This window comes from Natator depressus, chromosome 20 (assembly GCF_965152275.1).
Source record: "Natator depressus isolate rNatDep1 chromosome 20, rNatDep2.hap1, whole genome shotgun sequence".
NCBI classification, from domain to species: Eukaryota; Metazoa; Chordata; order Testudines; family Cheloniidae; genus Natator; species Natator depressus.
In genome coordinates, this window is record NC_134253.1 from 24,041,690 (window position 1) to 24,056,641 (window position 14,952).

Sequence of the window (14,952 nt, forward strand, 5' to 3'; positions counted from 1 at the left end):
GAGCTCTGTGTGTGTGAGCCCAGAGCTCGGGGAGCAAGGGGGCTGCAGTTCGGGAATGAGGGGCATCGGCTGAGCTGAGCAACCGTCCTGCTCAGTCTCCCCCTCGGTTTCCCCAATGGGAAGACATGTCATCGTTTGCAAGGTGTGGACGCCGGGCTGTGGAGAGAGAAACAATCGGACTTTTTAAAATAGGATTTATTGAAAATAGTCACAAGAAAGACACTTAGAAGAGTCTGTTCCCTTTGCAGCAGCTTCAGGGAGCAACAGATCACAGGTGCAATGCTGCAGAGGGTGAAGAAGAAGTTTCTCCAGAACTTAAAAGTCTTTGACAGGCACATGGGGCTCACACGCCCGCACGCCCGCCCCTTTTTACAGTTAGACTGGGAGGAAGCACACAGGACCGGTCAGTATGTGAGGGCGAAAAACAGCCCGAGGTCAGATTTGGGCAGTACTGCGTCCTCCTCTGGCACAATACAGTTTACTGGTCAGCAAAAACAAAACTCAGCTTCCCAGCCCCCTAGCATGTGGCTTGAGGATTTTGTACCTGAGAAGAGGAAGGAAGGTCACAGCGCCTCCAGGTGGCGGGATGAGGGAATAGCTCTCCTGAGAGCGTTGGTTGTTAGGTCATTTATGCATTAGCAGCAGAGGAGGAGCTGTTCAGAGGCCATCCCCAAGGAATTTACGGCCTCAGAAGGCAAAGAGGGGAGCATGAAAGAGCCATTAGCCCCGTTTTACAGGAGGGGAGCTGGTGCCTAAAGAAAGGAAGACACGGTCACTCAGGGGACTCTGGCACAGCCAGGAGTCAAACCCGGATCTCCGGCCTGCCACAACCTGGGGAAAGGTTTGCGTATTCCCACCCTTCTCCCACAGCAGCCATGTGCTGCCCCTAGAAGTGGGATAGAGAGAGGAGATGGCAGGAGACGGGCCCCAACCAACCCAGTGATATCTCAGTGGAAACCCACGACCTGTGCCCTCCGAGCAGCAGGGCGGGGAGGCGCGTGTGCAGCAGGCAAAGAAACGGGGACGTCTCCCCGGGGACGTGGGCGGTGTGGATGGGAAAGGGAGCACAGACTCTGATTCCCCTGGCCCATCTGCAAAGGGTCCTGGACACAGAAACCTATGGGGAGGGCCCCAAAGCCACCACTGGTTTGAGAGAGTCAAAGGGAGCTGGAATGATCTATTGAGGAGGGAAGAGGGGATCAAGCAATAAACGGGGGGTGCTTCTCCAGGGGAGGAGGTGTTTGCAAAGCCTTGGGGGGCATGCTGGGGGCTACAGGGGGCAAGGGGAGGATTCCCCCAGAGATCGGATGCAGGAGCCTTAAAAATCAGACAGCTTCAATGCCTCTCGTAGCGTTTCCCTTAGAGCCAAACGAAAGAGGAGTGAGCTCTGAACCCCTACTTGCTGCACCCTCCTAGATGGGGGCGTGGGGAGGGGTCTCAGAGGCGGCTTCTCCGGGGGAGGGAGGTCTTGTAGAGGGACTTGCCGCTGGCCTCAATGTAGGTGACACTCATCTCCTTGCTGTCGATCTCCACGTAGGCAAAGCCACCCAGGGACGCCGGCTCGGCGTAGAAGAAGCGCAGGTAGCCCTCGGGCACCTTGTGGTAGTGCTTCCGTGAGTTCTCCATGAAGTTGCCGGCCCCGCTCAGCACGTAGCCCACTCCAGCCTTGTCCTGCAGGTACTGATCGGGGAAGATGGGGGCGGGAGGTCAGAGCAGATCCATACTCCTGCTGCTTGGGTACTCCCCCGCTCCCGCCCCGCAGCCAGCAAGCTCGTGCTGGGGTGAGCAAGAGGCGTGCCCCCTGGGGCTGCTCTGGGGCAGGGCAGCACGTTGCAAGCCAGCGCCCCTGCCTGGCGGGCGCAGAACAGCATCAACTGACAGAGCTGATCTCTGGAGAGGGGTGGATGGGATGGGAACTTAACTGTGCTCCTTCACTTCGGAACTGTTTGGGGTCTAGTGGATTAGAGCCAGGGGGGGCTGTTTGCCAAGACTTTTGGGTTCTAGTCCCCGCTCTGGGAGGATGGGATCTAGTGGTTAGAGCAAGGTGGGGCTGGAGTCAGGACTCCTGGGTTCTAGTCCCAGCTTTGCTGTTGACTTACACCCTTGGCTGAGTCACGGCCAGTGCTGCCCAGGGTGGCTGGGGCGGGGTGCGACGGGCTAGCAGGGAGTTGATGGACATCTCCCTAGCAGGGGTGCTCAGAGCCCTGTGGAATAGATCAGAGGGAACAACCTTTGCCCCAGTGCCCCCCACCCCCGCTTACCTGCAGGTTGTGATCATGGCCGCACAGGTAGGCAGTGGCCTTGTACTTGAGCAGCAGCGGCTGCAGGTGCTTCACCAGGCAATGGGTGGGCCCGTGCTCGGCCACCGACCACACCGGGTAGTGGCCAGCCACCAGCAGGTAGTCGTCTTGGGAGGCAGCCATCTGCTTGCGGAGCCAGGCCAGCTGGCTGCGGGCCAGCCCCGCGTCCTGGGGCTGCTGGGGCTGCTGGGACTGGAAGTCGTCCGAGTTCCCACACAGGGTGACAGTGTCGATCATGAGGAGAGCCACCGTGGCGTTGCTCTTGGGGACCTTGAACTTCAGGCTGTAGTAGTAATTGGGGAAGTTCCTGCAGAACGGAGGGGGAGGGGTGTCAAATGTTAAACTAGAGCTGATCTCCATGCACCCCCCCCCCCCCCCGCCGCAGTCTCCTGGATCAGCATGGGGGCTGCAGGTCGGGACTCAGGGGCACCAGCAGAGCTGGGGGAGGGGAGCCCAGAGATGGGCTAGCAGGGGCTGCAGGTCGGGACTGAGGGGCACCGCCAGAGCTGGGGGAGGGGAGCCCAGAGATGGGCTAGCAGGGGCTGCAGGTCGAGACTGAGGGGCACCGGCAGAGCTGGGGGAGGGGAGCCCAGAGATGGGCTAGCAGGGGCTGCAGGTCGGGACTGAGGGGCACCGGCAGAGCTGTGGGGGAGCCCGGGGCTAGGCTAGCAGGGCCTGCAGGTCGGGACTGAGGGGCACCGCCAGAGCTGGGGGAGGGGAGCCCAGAGATGGGCTAGCAGGGGCTGCAGGTCGGGACTGAGGGGCACCGCCAGAGCTGGGGGAGGGGAGCCCAGAGATGGGCTAGCAGGGGCTGCAGGTCGGGACTGAGGGGCACCGCCAGAGCTGGGGGAGGGGAGCCCAGAGATGGGCTAGCAAGGGGCTGCAGGTCAGGATTGAGGGGCACCGGCTGAGCTGGGAGGAGCCCGGAGCTGGGATAGTAGGGGGCTGCAGGTGTAGAAGGGGATCTAACCCCCATCCCTCTGAGCCCCGATGTAGCAGGATGCAGGAGGGTTGGGCGGGTGCGGGGGGCCCTTACCAGCGCTTGGAGACCTTGCTGTAGGCGATCTGAGCGGAGACGTTCCCTGAGTGGTCGTGGTTCCCGGCCACCACATACCATGGCACCTTGCGCAGCGACTGCGCCTTGAACACAGCCTCAAAGGTGTCCTGCCCCGAGAGAGGGGATGGTAGAGAACGTGTTCACATTTCACCATCGGGGGGGAGCCGCGCCTGCTAATCCTTCCCCGCCCCCCACGCTGTCCTCACTGGACGGGGAGACAGATCTCACTCATGGCTGTTATTTGGAACCCAGTCGTTCCCTGGTGGGGTGGGGAACCATGAAGATATTTACCCCTCACGTGCCATAACCCCTAACGCACCCACGCCCACCACTGCAGCCAGGGGGCTCACGCTAGCCAGTTTCCTTGTTGGTTGACGTGTGCATCCTGCCAGGGCCACACGGGGGCGCCGCCTTCAGTAAAGGGGCTGTAGCGGTGTAGTGACACCCCAAGATTTTTTGGGTGGGGAGGGTAGAGGGCTGTCTCTACCCAAGGTTCATCCTTCAGTTTCTAATGGAGATAGGAGTCTCCCTGGCCTAAACTCAAGTGCTGTGTGCAGTTAAATAGGTGCCATACCCCACCCCAGTGGCGGCCACATCTCAGCTCAGGATGAGGGATCCCTGCATAAACAAGTGCTGGATCCCAGTCCTTGTGTGCTGTGGGGGGACCCCCAAGGACTCCCTACCTGGAACCTCTTGTCGTTGACGTCCCGCACCCCGTTGTAGTAGAAGTTGTCGCCGAGGGACAAGATGAAGTCCGCGCCCAGCGCTGCCACCGTACGGCCCATCTCCTTGGCTGTGGCCACCTCGCGCACCGTGTGAAAGGGGGGATTGGACACCCCGCCCCAGTCCCCCAGGGCGATGAAGCGCAGGGAGGAGCCGGCGGAGAGCGGGCTGGCGTAGGGGGTCGGCAGAGCCACCAGGAGGAGCGCGGAGAGACACAGGTAACCCGCCATCTGTGGGGAAAGGTGGGAGATGCAACCACAAGCAACAGGAGGGGCTCTGCTCTGGGCCAAAGCATTGAACCCAGTCTCAGCAAGGGAGGCAGGGGTTAGGGCAAGGGATGAGCCAGGACTCCTGGGTTCTGTCCCAGCTCTGGGATGGGGGTTGGGTCTACTGGGTTGGAAGAGTTGGGCTGGGACCCAGGACTCCTGGGTTCTATTCCAAGTTCCAGAATGGGAGTGTGTTTCAGTGATTAGAAGATGGATCAGAGAGCAAGGACTCCTGGGTTTTCAACACCACTCTTGTGTCTACAGCCAGGAAGTGCGAGCCAGGACTCCTGGGTTCTATTCCCAGCTTTGCCACTGACTCACTGTGTGACCTTGCTCAAGTCCCTTCCCAGCTCTGTGCCTCAGTTTCCCCTCCCACCCAGTCTCTAGGCTGCAAGCTCTTTGGGGCAGGGATTATGGCAAGGTTCCTTCCCTACTCTGAACTCGAGGGTACAGATGTGGGGACCTGCATGAAAGACCCCCTAAGCTTATTCTTACCAGCTTAGCTTAAAAACTTCCCCAAGGTACAAACTTTGCCTTGTCCTTGAACCGTATGCTGCCACCACCAAGCTTGTTAAACAAAGAACAGGGAAAGAGCCCACTTGGAGACGTCTTCCCCCAAAATATCCCCTCAAGCCCTACACCCCCTTTCCTGGGGAAGGCTTGATAAGAATCCTCACCAATCTGTACAGGTGAACACAGACCCAAACCCTTGGATCTTAAGAACAATGAAAAATCAATCAGGTTCTTAAAAGAAGAATTTTAATTAAAGAAAAGGTAAAAGAATCACCTCTAAAATCAGGATGGTAAATACTTTTCAGGGTAATCAGATTCAAATCATAGAGAATCCCTCTAGGCAAAACCTTAAGTTACAAAAAGACACAAAAACAGGAATATACATTCCATTCAGTACATCTTATTTTACCAACCATTAAGCAAAAGGAAATCTAATGCATTTCTAGCTAGATTACTTACTAACTCGGAGAACACTTCAATCTCTCTGGTCACGCGATTACAGACATGAAAGTTGCAATATTACAACAAAAAAACTTCAAAACCAGACTCCAGCGAGAGACTGTTGAATTGGAATTCATTTGCAAATTGGATACAATTAACTTAGGCTTGAATAGAGACTGGGAGTGGCTAAGTCATTGTGCAAGGTAACCTATTTCCCCTTGTTTTTTCCTACCCGCCCCCGATGTTATCCAAATAACCTGGATTTGTGCTGGAAATGGCCCACCTTGATTATCATACACATTGTAAGGAGAGTGGTCACTTTAGATAAGCTATTACCAGCAGGAGAGAGGGGTGGGGGGAGAGAAAACCTTTTGTAGTGGTAAACACCCATTTTTTCACGCTTTCTGTGTATAAAAAGATCTTCTATACTTTCCACAGTATGCATCTGATGAAGCGAGCTGTAGCTCACGAAAGCTTATGCTCAAATAAATTGGTTAGTCTCTAAGGTGCCACAAGTCCTCCTTTTCTTTTTGCAAATACAGACTAACACGGCTGTTACTCTGAAACCTAACTAACAGTTGTAAGGCTGCATTCCTGATCTGTTCCTGGCAAAAGCATCACACGGACAGACAGATCCTTTGTTTCCCCCCATCCAGCTTTGAAAGTATCTTGTCTCCTCATTGGTCATTTTGGTCAGGTGCCAGCGAGGTTATCTTACCTTCTTAACCCTTTACAGGTGAAAAGGTTTTGCCTCTGGCCAGGAGGGATTTTATAGCACTGTATACAGAAAGGTGGTTACCCTTCCCTTTATTTTTATGACAAACTATCTCTCGGATGAGAAAGCTGCAGCTTCCATGTGCTCTCAGCTCACCTGAGGAGGTCCGGGTTTGAAGCAGGATTAATGAATTAATGCAGGATTAATGCCCAGACTCCTGGCAGAGAGACTGGCCCTGGCCTGAAGAACCAGCAACCTAAATAGCTAAAATTGGGGCCGGGAAACAGGCACAGAGCAGGGAAGTGTCCTGCCTCGCAGACTAGTGTTCTGTCCGCTAGGTCGTCTCCTCCCAGCACCCCCAGATTGGTGGGGTTGCTCCCAGTCCAGCACTGGATCAGAACGGTGCAGTCCCAGCCCATCTCTGAGCCGTTCACACTCAAACATACCAGAGCGTACCAAAAATTCCCACCTGCATCAAATCTAGCAGCCCAGTAGCCTGGGGCGGTTCCGAACCAATACAGATTTAATAAAGCCCGAAAGGGGAAAAGTGCCAGGAACCCCATTTAACCCCCCCCAGGGACTTGGCAATTGCCATCGATTTGACATGCAAGGAGCCCAGATACCGCAGTGATGGGCAGCGGCTAAAACCCGGAAATAGAGTGCCAGCCGGTGCAGCGGTGCTGCTACACCTCTGGCGCGTCAGGACAGCTGCGGGCTGGAGCTTAGCTTCGAAGGGGGCGACGCCATCGCTGAACAGGAAGAGGGTGAAGCAGGAAGCAGGTGAAGGAGGCAGAAAATGCAAAGGAGACAGAGGCAGAGACCCCGGCGGGGGCTGGGAAGAGGCCACCAGCTGCAACGCTGATGAAGCTGGCAAAGGAGTGTAACTTACACTGGTCAGTTTCGCCGCCAGGCGCTGAGGGGAGCCTGGCGCTGTCAGGGATCAAACCCTGCCTGCTTCGGTCTCAGAGATGCCCCCGCCCGCTGTCGGGGAGCCCTCGTGGTGCCACCTGGCAGCTGTCCGGTCGCCACTGCGGACGCTGTGCCAACAGGGACATTTTATCAAGCCCTGAAAAGGGGAACTTGAGCGCGGGGGGGTGGGTGGGTGGGATCTGAGCACTTGTGGCTTTCTCCCTCCCCACACGTGTCAGAAGCAGCTCCAAGCAGCAAAGTTGATTATTAAGAGTGTGATGGAGAAACGGCTGCCCGATGACCCACGGCTCCTTCCCCCCACCCCCGCAGTCATGTGATGTGACCGACCCATAACAGCCGGAGTTCTAGTCACACTGCAGCGCACCCTTCAATCACGCCCCAGCTGATTAGGAAGCCAAATACAAGCCAGGCACTTAACCATGCGGCGCCTGACCCCACCCAGCAACCCTGGACTGCTTGGAAGTTAAAGTGAACCTGAGGCCCAGGACTGGAATAGCCGGGGGGCTGTGGGCCAGGATTGGGGAGCCCCAGCAGAGCTGATGCAGGTGGAGCCCAGGGCTGGGCTAGCAGGGGGCTGCAGGTCAGGCTTGAGGGGCACCACAGGGCTAAGGGCGGGGGTTGGGGGGGAGCCAGGGCTGGAATAGCATGGGACTGTGGGTTGGGACTGAGGAGCCCTGGCAGAGCTATCTGGCCAGGGGGCTCTCACGGCACCTGGCCACATGGCCAAACCCCCCAGGCTAGTGATCAGGGGGCTCCTGTGTGGCTGCAGCGCCCCCAGAGGTCAGTCCCCTGGCGCACGGCATCTGAGTGAGGAGCATAGGCAGAGTTCTGTATCTGGGGGGGCAGCTCCAGTCAGGCCAGTGGGGCCGCGCATAAGGGGACAAATTCCACGCCTGCCTGAGACTTGCAATTCGGAGGGACAGCGCCCCTAACCCCCGCCCAGACTACACCCATGATGAGGAGGGTGTTATGGGGACACCGGAACACATGCCTGGCACAGTCCGAGACAGGGCAAAGGTCAAGGAGCTTCCCCCTGGACACAAGACCCAGGGCCTTGCCCAGGTGACATGGGGCCCAGCCGGAGGCTCCGTCCTCCCTCTGGCACCCAATGTCCTTCACCATGAAGGAACGTCCTAGGGCCGGCCGGCCGCCCGCCCTGACACCAAGATCCAGAAGCCACTGGCCCGCTGGCCCCTGACAGTAGCCCAGCTGCAAGGAGTCGCAGCCCAGAGGACAAGCTGGGATAATTAGAGAGCATTAGCTGCTCAGGGTCACCTGAGTAAACGCCCCTGAAATCCCCTTGATCTGAGTCAACGTTCCAGCCCCCCGGGCTGTGCCTGCTAATCCAAGATTCGCTGGCGAGATTCAGAGACGGAAAGTGGGACTTGGCAGGCAGGGAGGGACTGGGAGCTGAACAGACAGTGGGAACTGAGCCTCTCTGCCCCTGGAGGGGTCCTGCGGCCAGGCTGGGGCACCTCGGGTAGGGTCAGTCAGTAGTGGGGTGGGGGGGGGGGGTGGAATCTCCCTGCTGCTCCTGTATAAGTTAGGAATGGAACCCAGGAGTCCTGACTCCTGTCCCCCCTGCTGTAATCACTACATGCTGCCGCTCCCCAGTGCTGGGGAGAGAACCCAGGAGTCCTGACTCCTGTCCCCCCTGCTGTAATCACTACATGCTGCCGCTCCCCAGTGCTGGGGAGAGAACCCAGGAGTCCTGACTCCTGTCCCCCCTGCTGTAATCACTACACCTCGCCCCTCCCCAGAGCTGGGGAGAGAACCCAGGAGTCCTGACTCCTGTCCCCCCTGCTGTAATCACTACACCTCGCCCCTCCCCAGTGCTGGGGAGAGAACCCAGGAGTCCTGACTCCTGTCCCCCCTGCTGTAATCACTACACCTCGCCCCTCCCCAGTGCTGGGGAGAGAACCCAGGAGTCCTGACTCCTGTCCCCCTGCTGTAATCACTACACCTTGCCCCTCCCCAGTGCTGGGGAGAGAACCCAGGAGTCCTGACTCCTGTCCCCCCTGCTGTAATCACTACACCCCACCCCTCCCCAGAGCTGGGGAGAGAACCCAGGAGTCCTGACTCCTGTCCCCCCTGCTGTAATCACTACATCTCGCCCCTCCCCAGTGCTGGGGAGAGAACCCAGGAGTCCTGACTCCTGTCCCCCCTGCTGTAATCACTACACCTCGCCCCTCCCCAGTGCTGGGGAGAGAACCCAGGAGTCCTGACTCCTGTCCCCCCTGCTGTAATCACTACACCTCGCCCCTCCCCAGTGCTGGGGAGAGAACCCAGGAGTCCTGACTCCTGTCCCCCCTGCTATAATCACTACACCCCACCCCTCCCCAGAGCTGGGGAGAGAACCCAGGAGTCCTGACTCCTGTCCCCCCTGCTGTAATCACTACACCCCACCCCTCCCCAGAGCTGGGGAGAGAACCCCCTTCCTACACTCCAGAGCCAGCACTAAATACTCTTTGAATGAACGAGCTGACATCCACTGTAGCTGTGCACGCTGATGTTCACGGGGCTTTGCACTGCCAAATGACCAGGATTCTCTCTGCTGAGCCCTTCCCACCCAGTGTGACAGAGACACGGGTCAGTGCGGACAGCAGTGGGAGTCAGGACTCGGTTCTATCCCTAGCTCTGGCATAGGGACCGGGGCCTAAAGGGTAGAGTGAGGGCCGAGGAGAGGGGCTGGGAGCCAGGACTCCTGGGTTCTGTTCCCAGGCAGTTGTGTTGCATGGCACATTTGAGCTGCCCTGTGAAGCTATGACACTGTCTGCAACTCTCAGCAGCCTCTCCAGGCTATTTCTAGGAAGCTGTGAGCCCGGAATAACCCGGCTCCTGTGAGATCAAACAATGATTCCGCCCACCCGGCTGCTGGCAGGGAGGAAATCAAGGTGGCTCAGGGAGGATGCGTCAGCGCAGGGAGACTTCCCTCTGACTAAATATAATTCTGGAGAGGGAAGGTGCTTCCCAGCCCCCTCCTCTAACCACTACACCCCACCCCCCTCCCAGAGTTGGGGATAGAATCAGGAGTCCTGGCTCCCAGCCCCCCTGCTGAAACCATAAGACCCCCCACTGCCTCCCCAGAGCACTGGAGAAAACCCAGGAGTCCTGGCTCCCATCCCCCCCTGCTGTAAACACAAGACCCCATCTCCCTCCTGCTCCCCTCCGACTTCCAGCCCCCCAAGGCAGGGCTTTCCCCACACCCAGGCCTTCTAGGCTGGCCTCAGGCCCCACCCTGCTCAGGCCAGAGAGGGCCCCGCTCCTGAGTCAGACACATGTGGCTGGGGAATGGAAGGGCTGGATCACATGCCACGGCAGGTCAAAGGCCTGCCGGTGCTGGGGGGGGGGCAGTACACAGTGTGGCCTCTAAGAGGTTAAATCTAATGCCACGAAACCCAGTTTGGCCCCTCGCTAATCTGGCCTCCCTCCCACCACTGTGGTATAAGAGAGTCAGCATGGTCTAGTGGGGAGGGCAGTGAGATCCAGGTTCTTTCTATCCCTGGCTCTGAGAGGGGGGCTGGGAGCCAGGACTCCGGGGTTCTATCTCCGGCTCTGAGAGGGGGGCTGGGAGCCAGGACTCCTGGGTTCTATCCCTGGCTCTGGGAGGGGGTGATGTGGGACCTAGTGGTTAGATCCTCTCTCCTCAGAGTGGATTTGGATGTGGGGTTTCAAAGAGACAAACATCTTGGTCCCGAGAGGTCTCCCCACATCCCGCAGGCCCCTCTTGTTGGCAGGGCCTGGGTGAAACCAGCCAGGGTTACAGCACCCCCAGGCCCTCTCCATAGGGGAGATCTTTAGACCCAACCCCTCCCCCCAGCCCAGCAATAAATGTGTGGGGGGGTGCCCTCACAGCACATCTCACACTGGGGGAGTCCCTTTGGGGCAGATCCCCCTCCCCCACCACTCCCCCAGGTCACACAGGGCCTCAGATTCAAAGAGAACCAGGCAGAGCTCAAGGCTGCTCCGCGTGAGCTGAACCCAGCACTGGGAAGCAGCCGAGTGGAGAGAGATTGACCCACTTCAGGGCTCCTCCAGAGCAGCCAGCGTCCCGTCACCGAAAGGGGTGTCCCTTACCCGAGGTCCCGGGCAGCTCCCCTGTCTGCCTTTTGGGGGGAATTCAGCACCTCGCCTCTCCGGGAGCCAGAGGATGTTGTTGTATGTTGCGCTGACTAATCTAAAAGCCTCCCTCAGAGACACCCGCCCTCTGCCCTGAATGAATTAACCTCTGGTGAATCCAGACCTGAACACATCCCAGGAGAAGGGAAAGGCCAAGCTCACCTTGCAGCTGGGAGGCGCCCCGGGAAGGGGCCGAGGTGCAGGCTAGGAAGGAATCTGGAGCAGTCTCACCACTTGGTCTCGCTTCAGTCAGAAGCTGGTGGCTTTTGAGAGGCTCTTCATACTGAAAACCCAAGGGGGAAGTTGGGCTGGAGCTAAACCCAGGCCTTTCACACGTAGGCCAGGCCCCTGCAATGCCTGGTTCCAATCAGATCCACCCGGCTGGGGGAGGGGGTTTGCCCCCCAGCCAGGGAGGGTGGTGTGAAAAACCCACCCGCCTGAGCGATGGGGCCATGCCAAGAAGGCAGCCACTGACCTAGCTGGCTGGTCTCCCCTGGAAACGTACAGCAGCCCCTCCCACCCCCCCGAGACTGAGGGAAACCGACCTCACCCCCCCCCCCCAGTGTAGACAGTGCTTGGGCGACAGACGAATTCTCCCATTGGCCCCCCTCTCGGGGAGATGGGTTAGCCACAGCCACAGGAGAAGCCCCGTCATCGCTGTAGCAGTGAGCGTGCTAGGTCACGCGGTAGTGTTTTTGTGTGGGGACACCCCCCCCCATATCACTGTAGGCATCACTGGGGGGTTCCCCGGGGAGCCGGGAGGCCGTCGCTACGCCGGTGGAAGCATAGACCCAGCCCAAGGCTGGGAATGGCTGCCGGGTCGGCGAGCCCCCCGCTTCTGTGCAGAGGAGGTGGAAAAATCGGAGCAGCGCGGGAAAGCGGAACAAGAGCCGACGGCTGGACGCGCTGAGAACCGAGGCAGCAGCTTGTGAGCCTGCGGGTGCTTTGTCCCCGGGGAGCGGTGGGTCCCCCGGGAAGCGTCGGGAGTCGCACGCAGGGCTCAGGACGGGGGAGACGAGACGGGCTCATGGCCCTGGCGCAGCTGAGCCCCCGGATACTCGTGGGGTGGGGCCGCTGGAGCTAGGCCGGTTTCAGGTCTGTGCCGACCCCCGCAGGGCCAGCCCCTGGGAGCCCCGGGTGCAAGGCTGCAAAGCCAGCAAGCCCCCCCCAGCGCGTGTGCTGCGGGCTCCCCCCGGTGGCCACGTGGGAAACTGCAGCCGTTTGGACCCAGCGGTGACTTTCCACCCAGACGATGCCCAGCTGGACGCTGCGTGACGCAGGAGGAGCAACAGCGCCCCCCAGTGGGAAAACTAGGCCCGCGCTGCTGCTGAACGTAGCACAGGGCTGGCCCCGGGATTCCCGTCTCCCGGTCCCTGGCCCTAGCCACTAGACCCCACTCCCCTCCCAGAGCCGGGGATAAAACCCAGGAGTCCTGGCTCCCAGACCCCCCTCTCCCACTAGACCCCCTGCTCTCCCAGAGCTGGGGATAAAACCCAGGAGTCCTGGCTCCCAGACCCCCCTCTCCCACTAGACCCCCTGCTCTCCCAGAGCTGGGGATAAAACCCAGGAGTCCTGGCTCCCAGACCCCCCTCTCCCACTAGACCCCCTTGCTCTCCCAGAGCTGGGGATAAAACCCAGGAGTCCTGGCTCCCAGACCCCCCTCTCCCACTAGACCCCCTGCTCTCCCGGAGCTGGGGATAAAACCCAGGAGTCCTGGCTCCCAGACCCCCCCTTCCCAGAGCTGGGGATAAAACCCAGGAGTCCTGGCTCCCAGCCCCCCTGCTCTGACCACTAAACCCCACTCCCCTCCCAGAGCCGGGGATAAAACCCAGGAGTCCTGGCTCCCAGACCCCCCCTCCCACTAGACCCCCCTGGCCTCCCGGAGCTGGGGATAAAACCCAGGAGTCCTGGCTCCCAGCCCCCCTGCTCTGACCACTAGACCCCACTCCCATCCCAGAGCTAGGCTCTCTACTGGGGGATGAGCGTGTCAGGTTTGGGGTATCTCTCCCTCGGGAGGGGGGGTCTCCCAGCTTTTTACCAAGGGGGGATGGTCCTGCTGACAGCCACACCCCATGGGGGCTGGGATCCCTTAGGGAGGAGCAGCTTGGCCTAGGACCCCAGACCCTGGACAAGAACAGGAGTGGGGAGAACCTGTATGGTGCATGGGTGCGCCCGGGGGGCTGCTGGGGCGTGTCACGCCAGGGACAGCTCTGCCAGCAGGGCATGATCCTCACTGGCACGGCACAGCCTCACCCAGAACCAGGGATAGAACCCAGGAGCCCTGGCGCCCAGACCCCCACCCTGCTCTGACCACTAGACCCCACTCCCCTCCCAGAGCTGGGGCCTCTACTGGCCTGTCCTGGCCCAGCCCCCACCAGCTCAGCCTGGCCTAGACCAGCCTCACCCAGGCCCGGAATGAAGAATTTTGGGGCTTGTGCATGATGGAAACGCCCCGCCCCACGCATGCCCCACCCCACAGAGGACAGCCCGGCAGGTGGCATCAGACTCTTCATGCCTCTGGGCCTTGCCCCCAGGGGTGATCACAGGTAACCCCTTGGGACCAGGGGATGTCAGTTTGTTAGGGATGTACGCCCCCCTGCACACACACACACACACACCCCTACAAAACAGACACCCAATACACACAGACCCCCACACCCTGTACACACGCATACACCCTGTACACAACCACTCAACACAACCCACAACATCCAGTCTGGCCACAGACCGCAACTAACTGCCCCCTCCCTGGCCCTCTGCTCTGGGGCGCTGGGCTGAATGATGATGGGCCTTGCTAATTAATGTGGGGGTGGGCTCCCCATTAACCCTTTGGGCACCAGACTTCCTGGCCTGGGTGTTTTCAAGGCCTTAGCCAGGAGCCCCCCATACATGAGGGTGGCGTGGGGGAGGCTGCCACCTGCAGGGGGTCTCTGCCATGCGCATCCTGTTTGTGACAGAGACCACTTGCTGCACCCCCCATATGCCCTCCCTCACCCCCACCGCCCTGCAGGCTGCAGGCAGGAAGGGGCCGGAAGCAGATGGGGCCGGCTGCATCCTGCTAGGCTGACCAGGTGCATCCTGCCGCCAGGCCTTGCCAGCGCGGGGGTGAGGCAGTGTGAACAGAGCCGGGTGTGAACCAGTGTGTGCGAGTGTGAACAGCCATGTGATGTGTGTGCAAATGTGCAAAGCCATGTGGTGAGTGTGCAACTGTGTGAGGTGTGCAAGTGTGCGCAGCTGTGTGATGTGTGCGAGTGCAGCCATGTGATGAGTGTGCACAGCTGTGTGATGTGTGTGCAAGTCAGCACAAGCATGTGATGAGTGTGCAGCCATGTGATATGTGTGTGCACAGCTGGGTGATGTGTGTGAGTGTGCACAGCTGTGTGATGAGTGCACACAGCCTTGTGAGCGGGGAGTGTGTGAGGCAGTCTGGGGGGAACATGTGTGGCAGTGCGGGGGGGAGCAGGCATGACAGTGTTGGGGGAGGGGTGCGTGGCAGTGCATGGGGGAGCGTGCACAGCAATGCAAGGGGGTGCATGCGTGGCAGTGCAGGGCGGGTGTAGGGCAGCATGCATGGCAGTGCAGGGGGTCCGCAAATGCCAGTGCGGGGGGGGAGCGTGTGGGGGGAGGTGTGCATGGCAGTGCAAGGGGGTGCATGCGTGGCAGTGCAGGGCGGGTGTGGGGCAGCATGCATGGCAGTGCAGGGGGTCCGCAAATGCCAGTGCGGGGGGGGAGCGTGTGGGGGGAGGCGTGCATGGCAGTGCAAGAGGGGCATGCATGGCAGTGCATGGGGCAGTGTACGGGGCAGTGCGGGGGGTGCGTGCGTGGCAGTGCGGGGGGGAGCGTGTGTGGTGCAGTGTGCGGGGGGGAGCGTGTGTGGTGCAGTGTGTG

General features: G+C 59.8%; 1 protein-coding gene across 3 annotated transcripts; it reads right to left on the reverse strand.

Annotated features, from left to right (window-relative positions):
• Positions 1 to 259: 259 nt before the first annotated feature.
• Positions 260 to 11,125, reverse strand: ACP5 (acid phosphatase 5, tartrate resistant). 3 transcript variants are annotated; one of them, XM_074934784.1, is made up of 6 exons: positions 6,905 to 7,078; positions 5,134 to 5,206; positions 4,041 to 4,310; positions 3,337 to 3,464; positions 2,262 to 2,607; positions 261 to 1,680 (listed from the first exon to the last, which is right to left on the reverse strand). In XM_074934784.1, the coding sequence occupies exons 3-6, from the start codon at positions 4,308 to 4,310 to the stop codon at positions 1,438 to 1,440; spliced, it is 987 nt and encodes a 328-aa protein (XP_074790885.1). In that variant the 5' UTR covers positions 5,134 to 5,206; positions 6,905 to 7,078; the 3' UTR covers positions 261 to 1,437. The 3 variants fall into 3 exon arrangements, with proteins under 3 accessions (XP_074790886.1, XP_074790885.1, XP_074790884.1); XM_074934785.1 differs by lacking the exons at positions 5,134 to 5,206; positions 6,905 to 7,078 and adding an exon at positions 11,023 to 11,125 and having other exon boundaries at positions 260 to 1,680; XM_074934783.1 differs by lacking the exon at positions 5,134 to 5,206 and having other exon boundaries at positions 6,905 to 7,077.
• Between the last annotated feature and the right edge of the window lie 3,827 nt (positions 11,126 to 14,952).

Bases quoted from the DNA above. Each gene is read 5' to 3' on its own strand.
- ACP5 (XM_074934785.1), bottom strand. From the start codon at position 4,310: ATGGCGGGTTACCTGTGTCTCTCCGCGCTCCTCCTGGTGGCTCTGCCG. The intron at 3,465-4,040 runs GTAGGGAGTCCT...CTCTCGGGGCAG, and splicing joins TCAACGACAAGAGGTTCCAG to GACACCTTTGAGGCTGTGTT. The intron at 1,681-2,261 runs GTAAGCGGGGGT...TTCCCCGATCAG, and splicing joins GCCATGATCACAACCTGCAG to TACCTGCAGGACAAGGCTGG.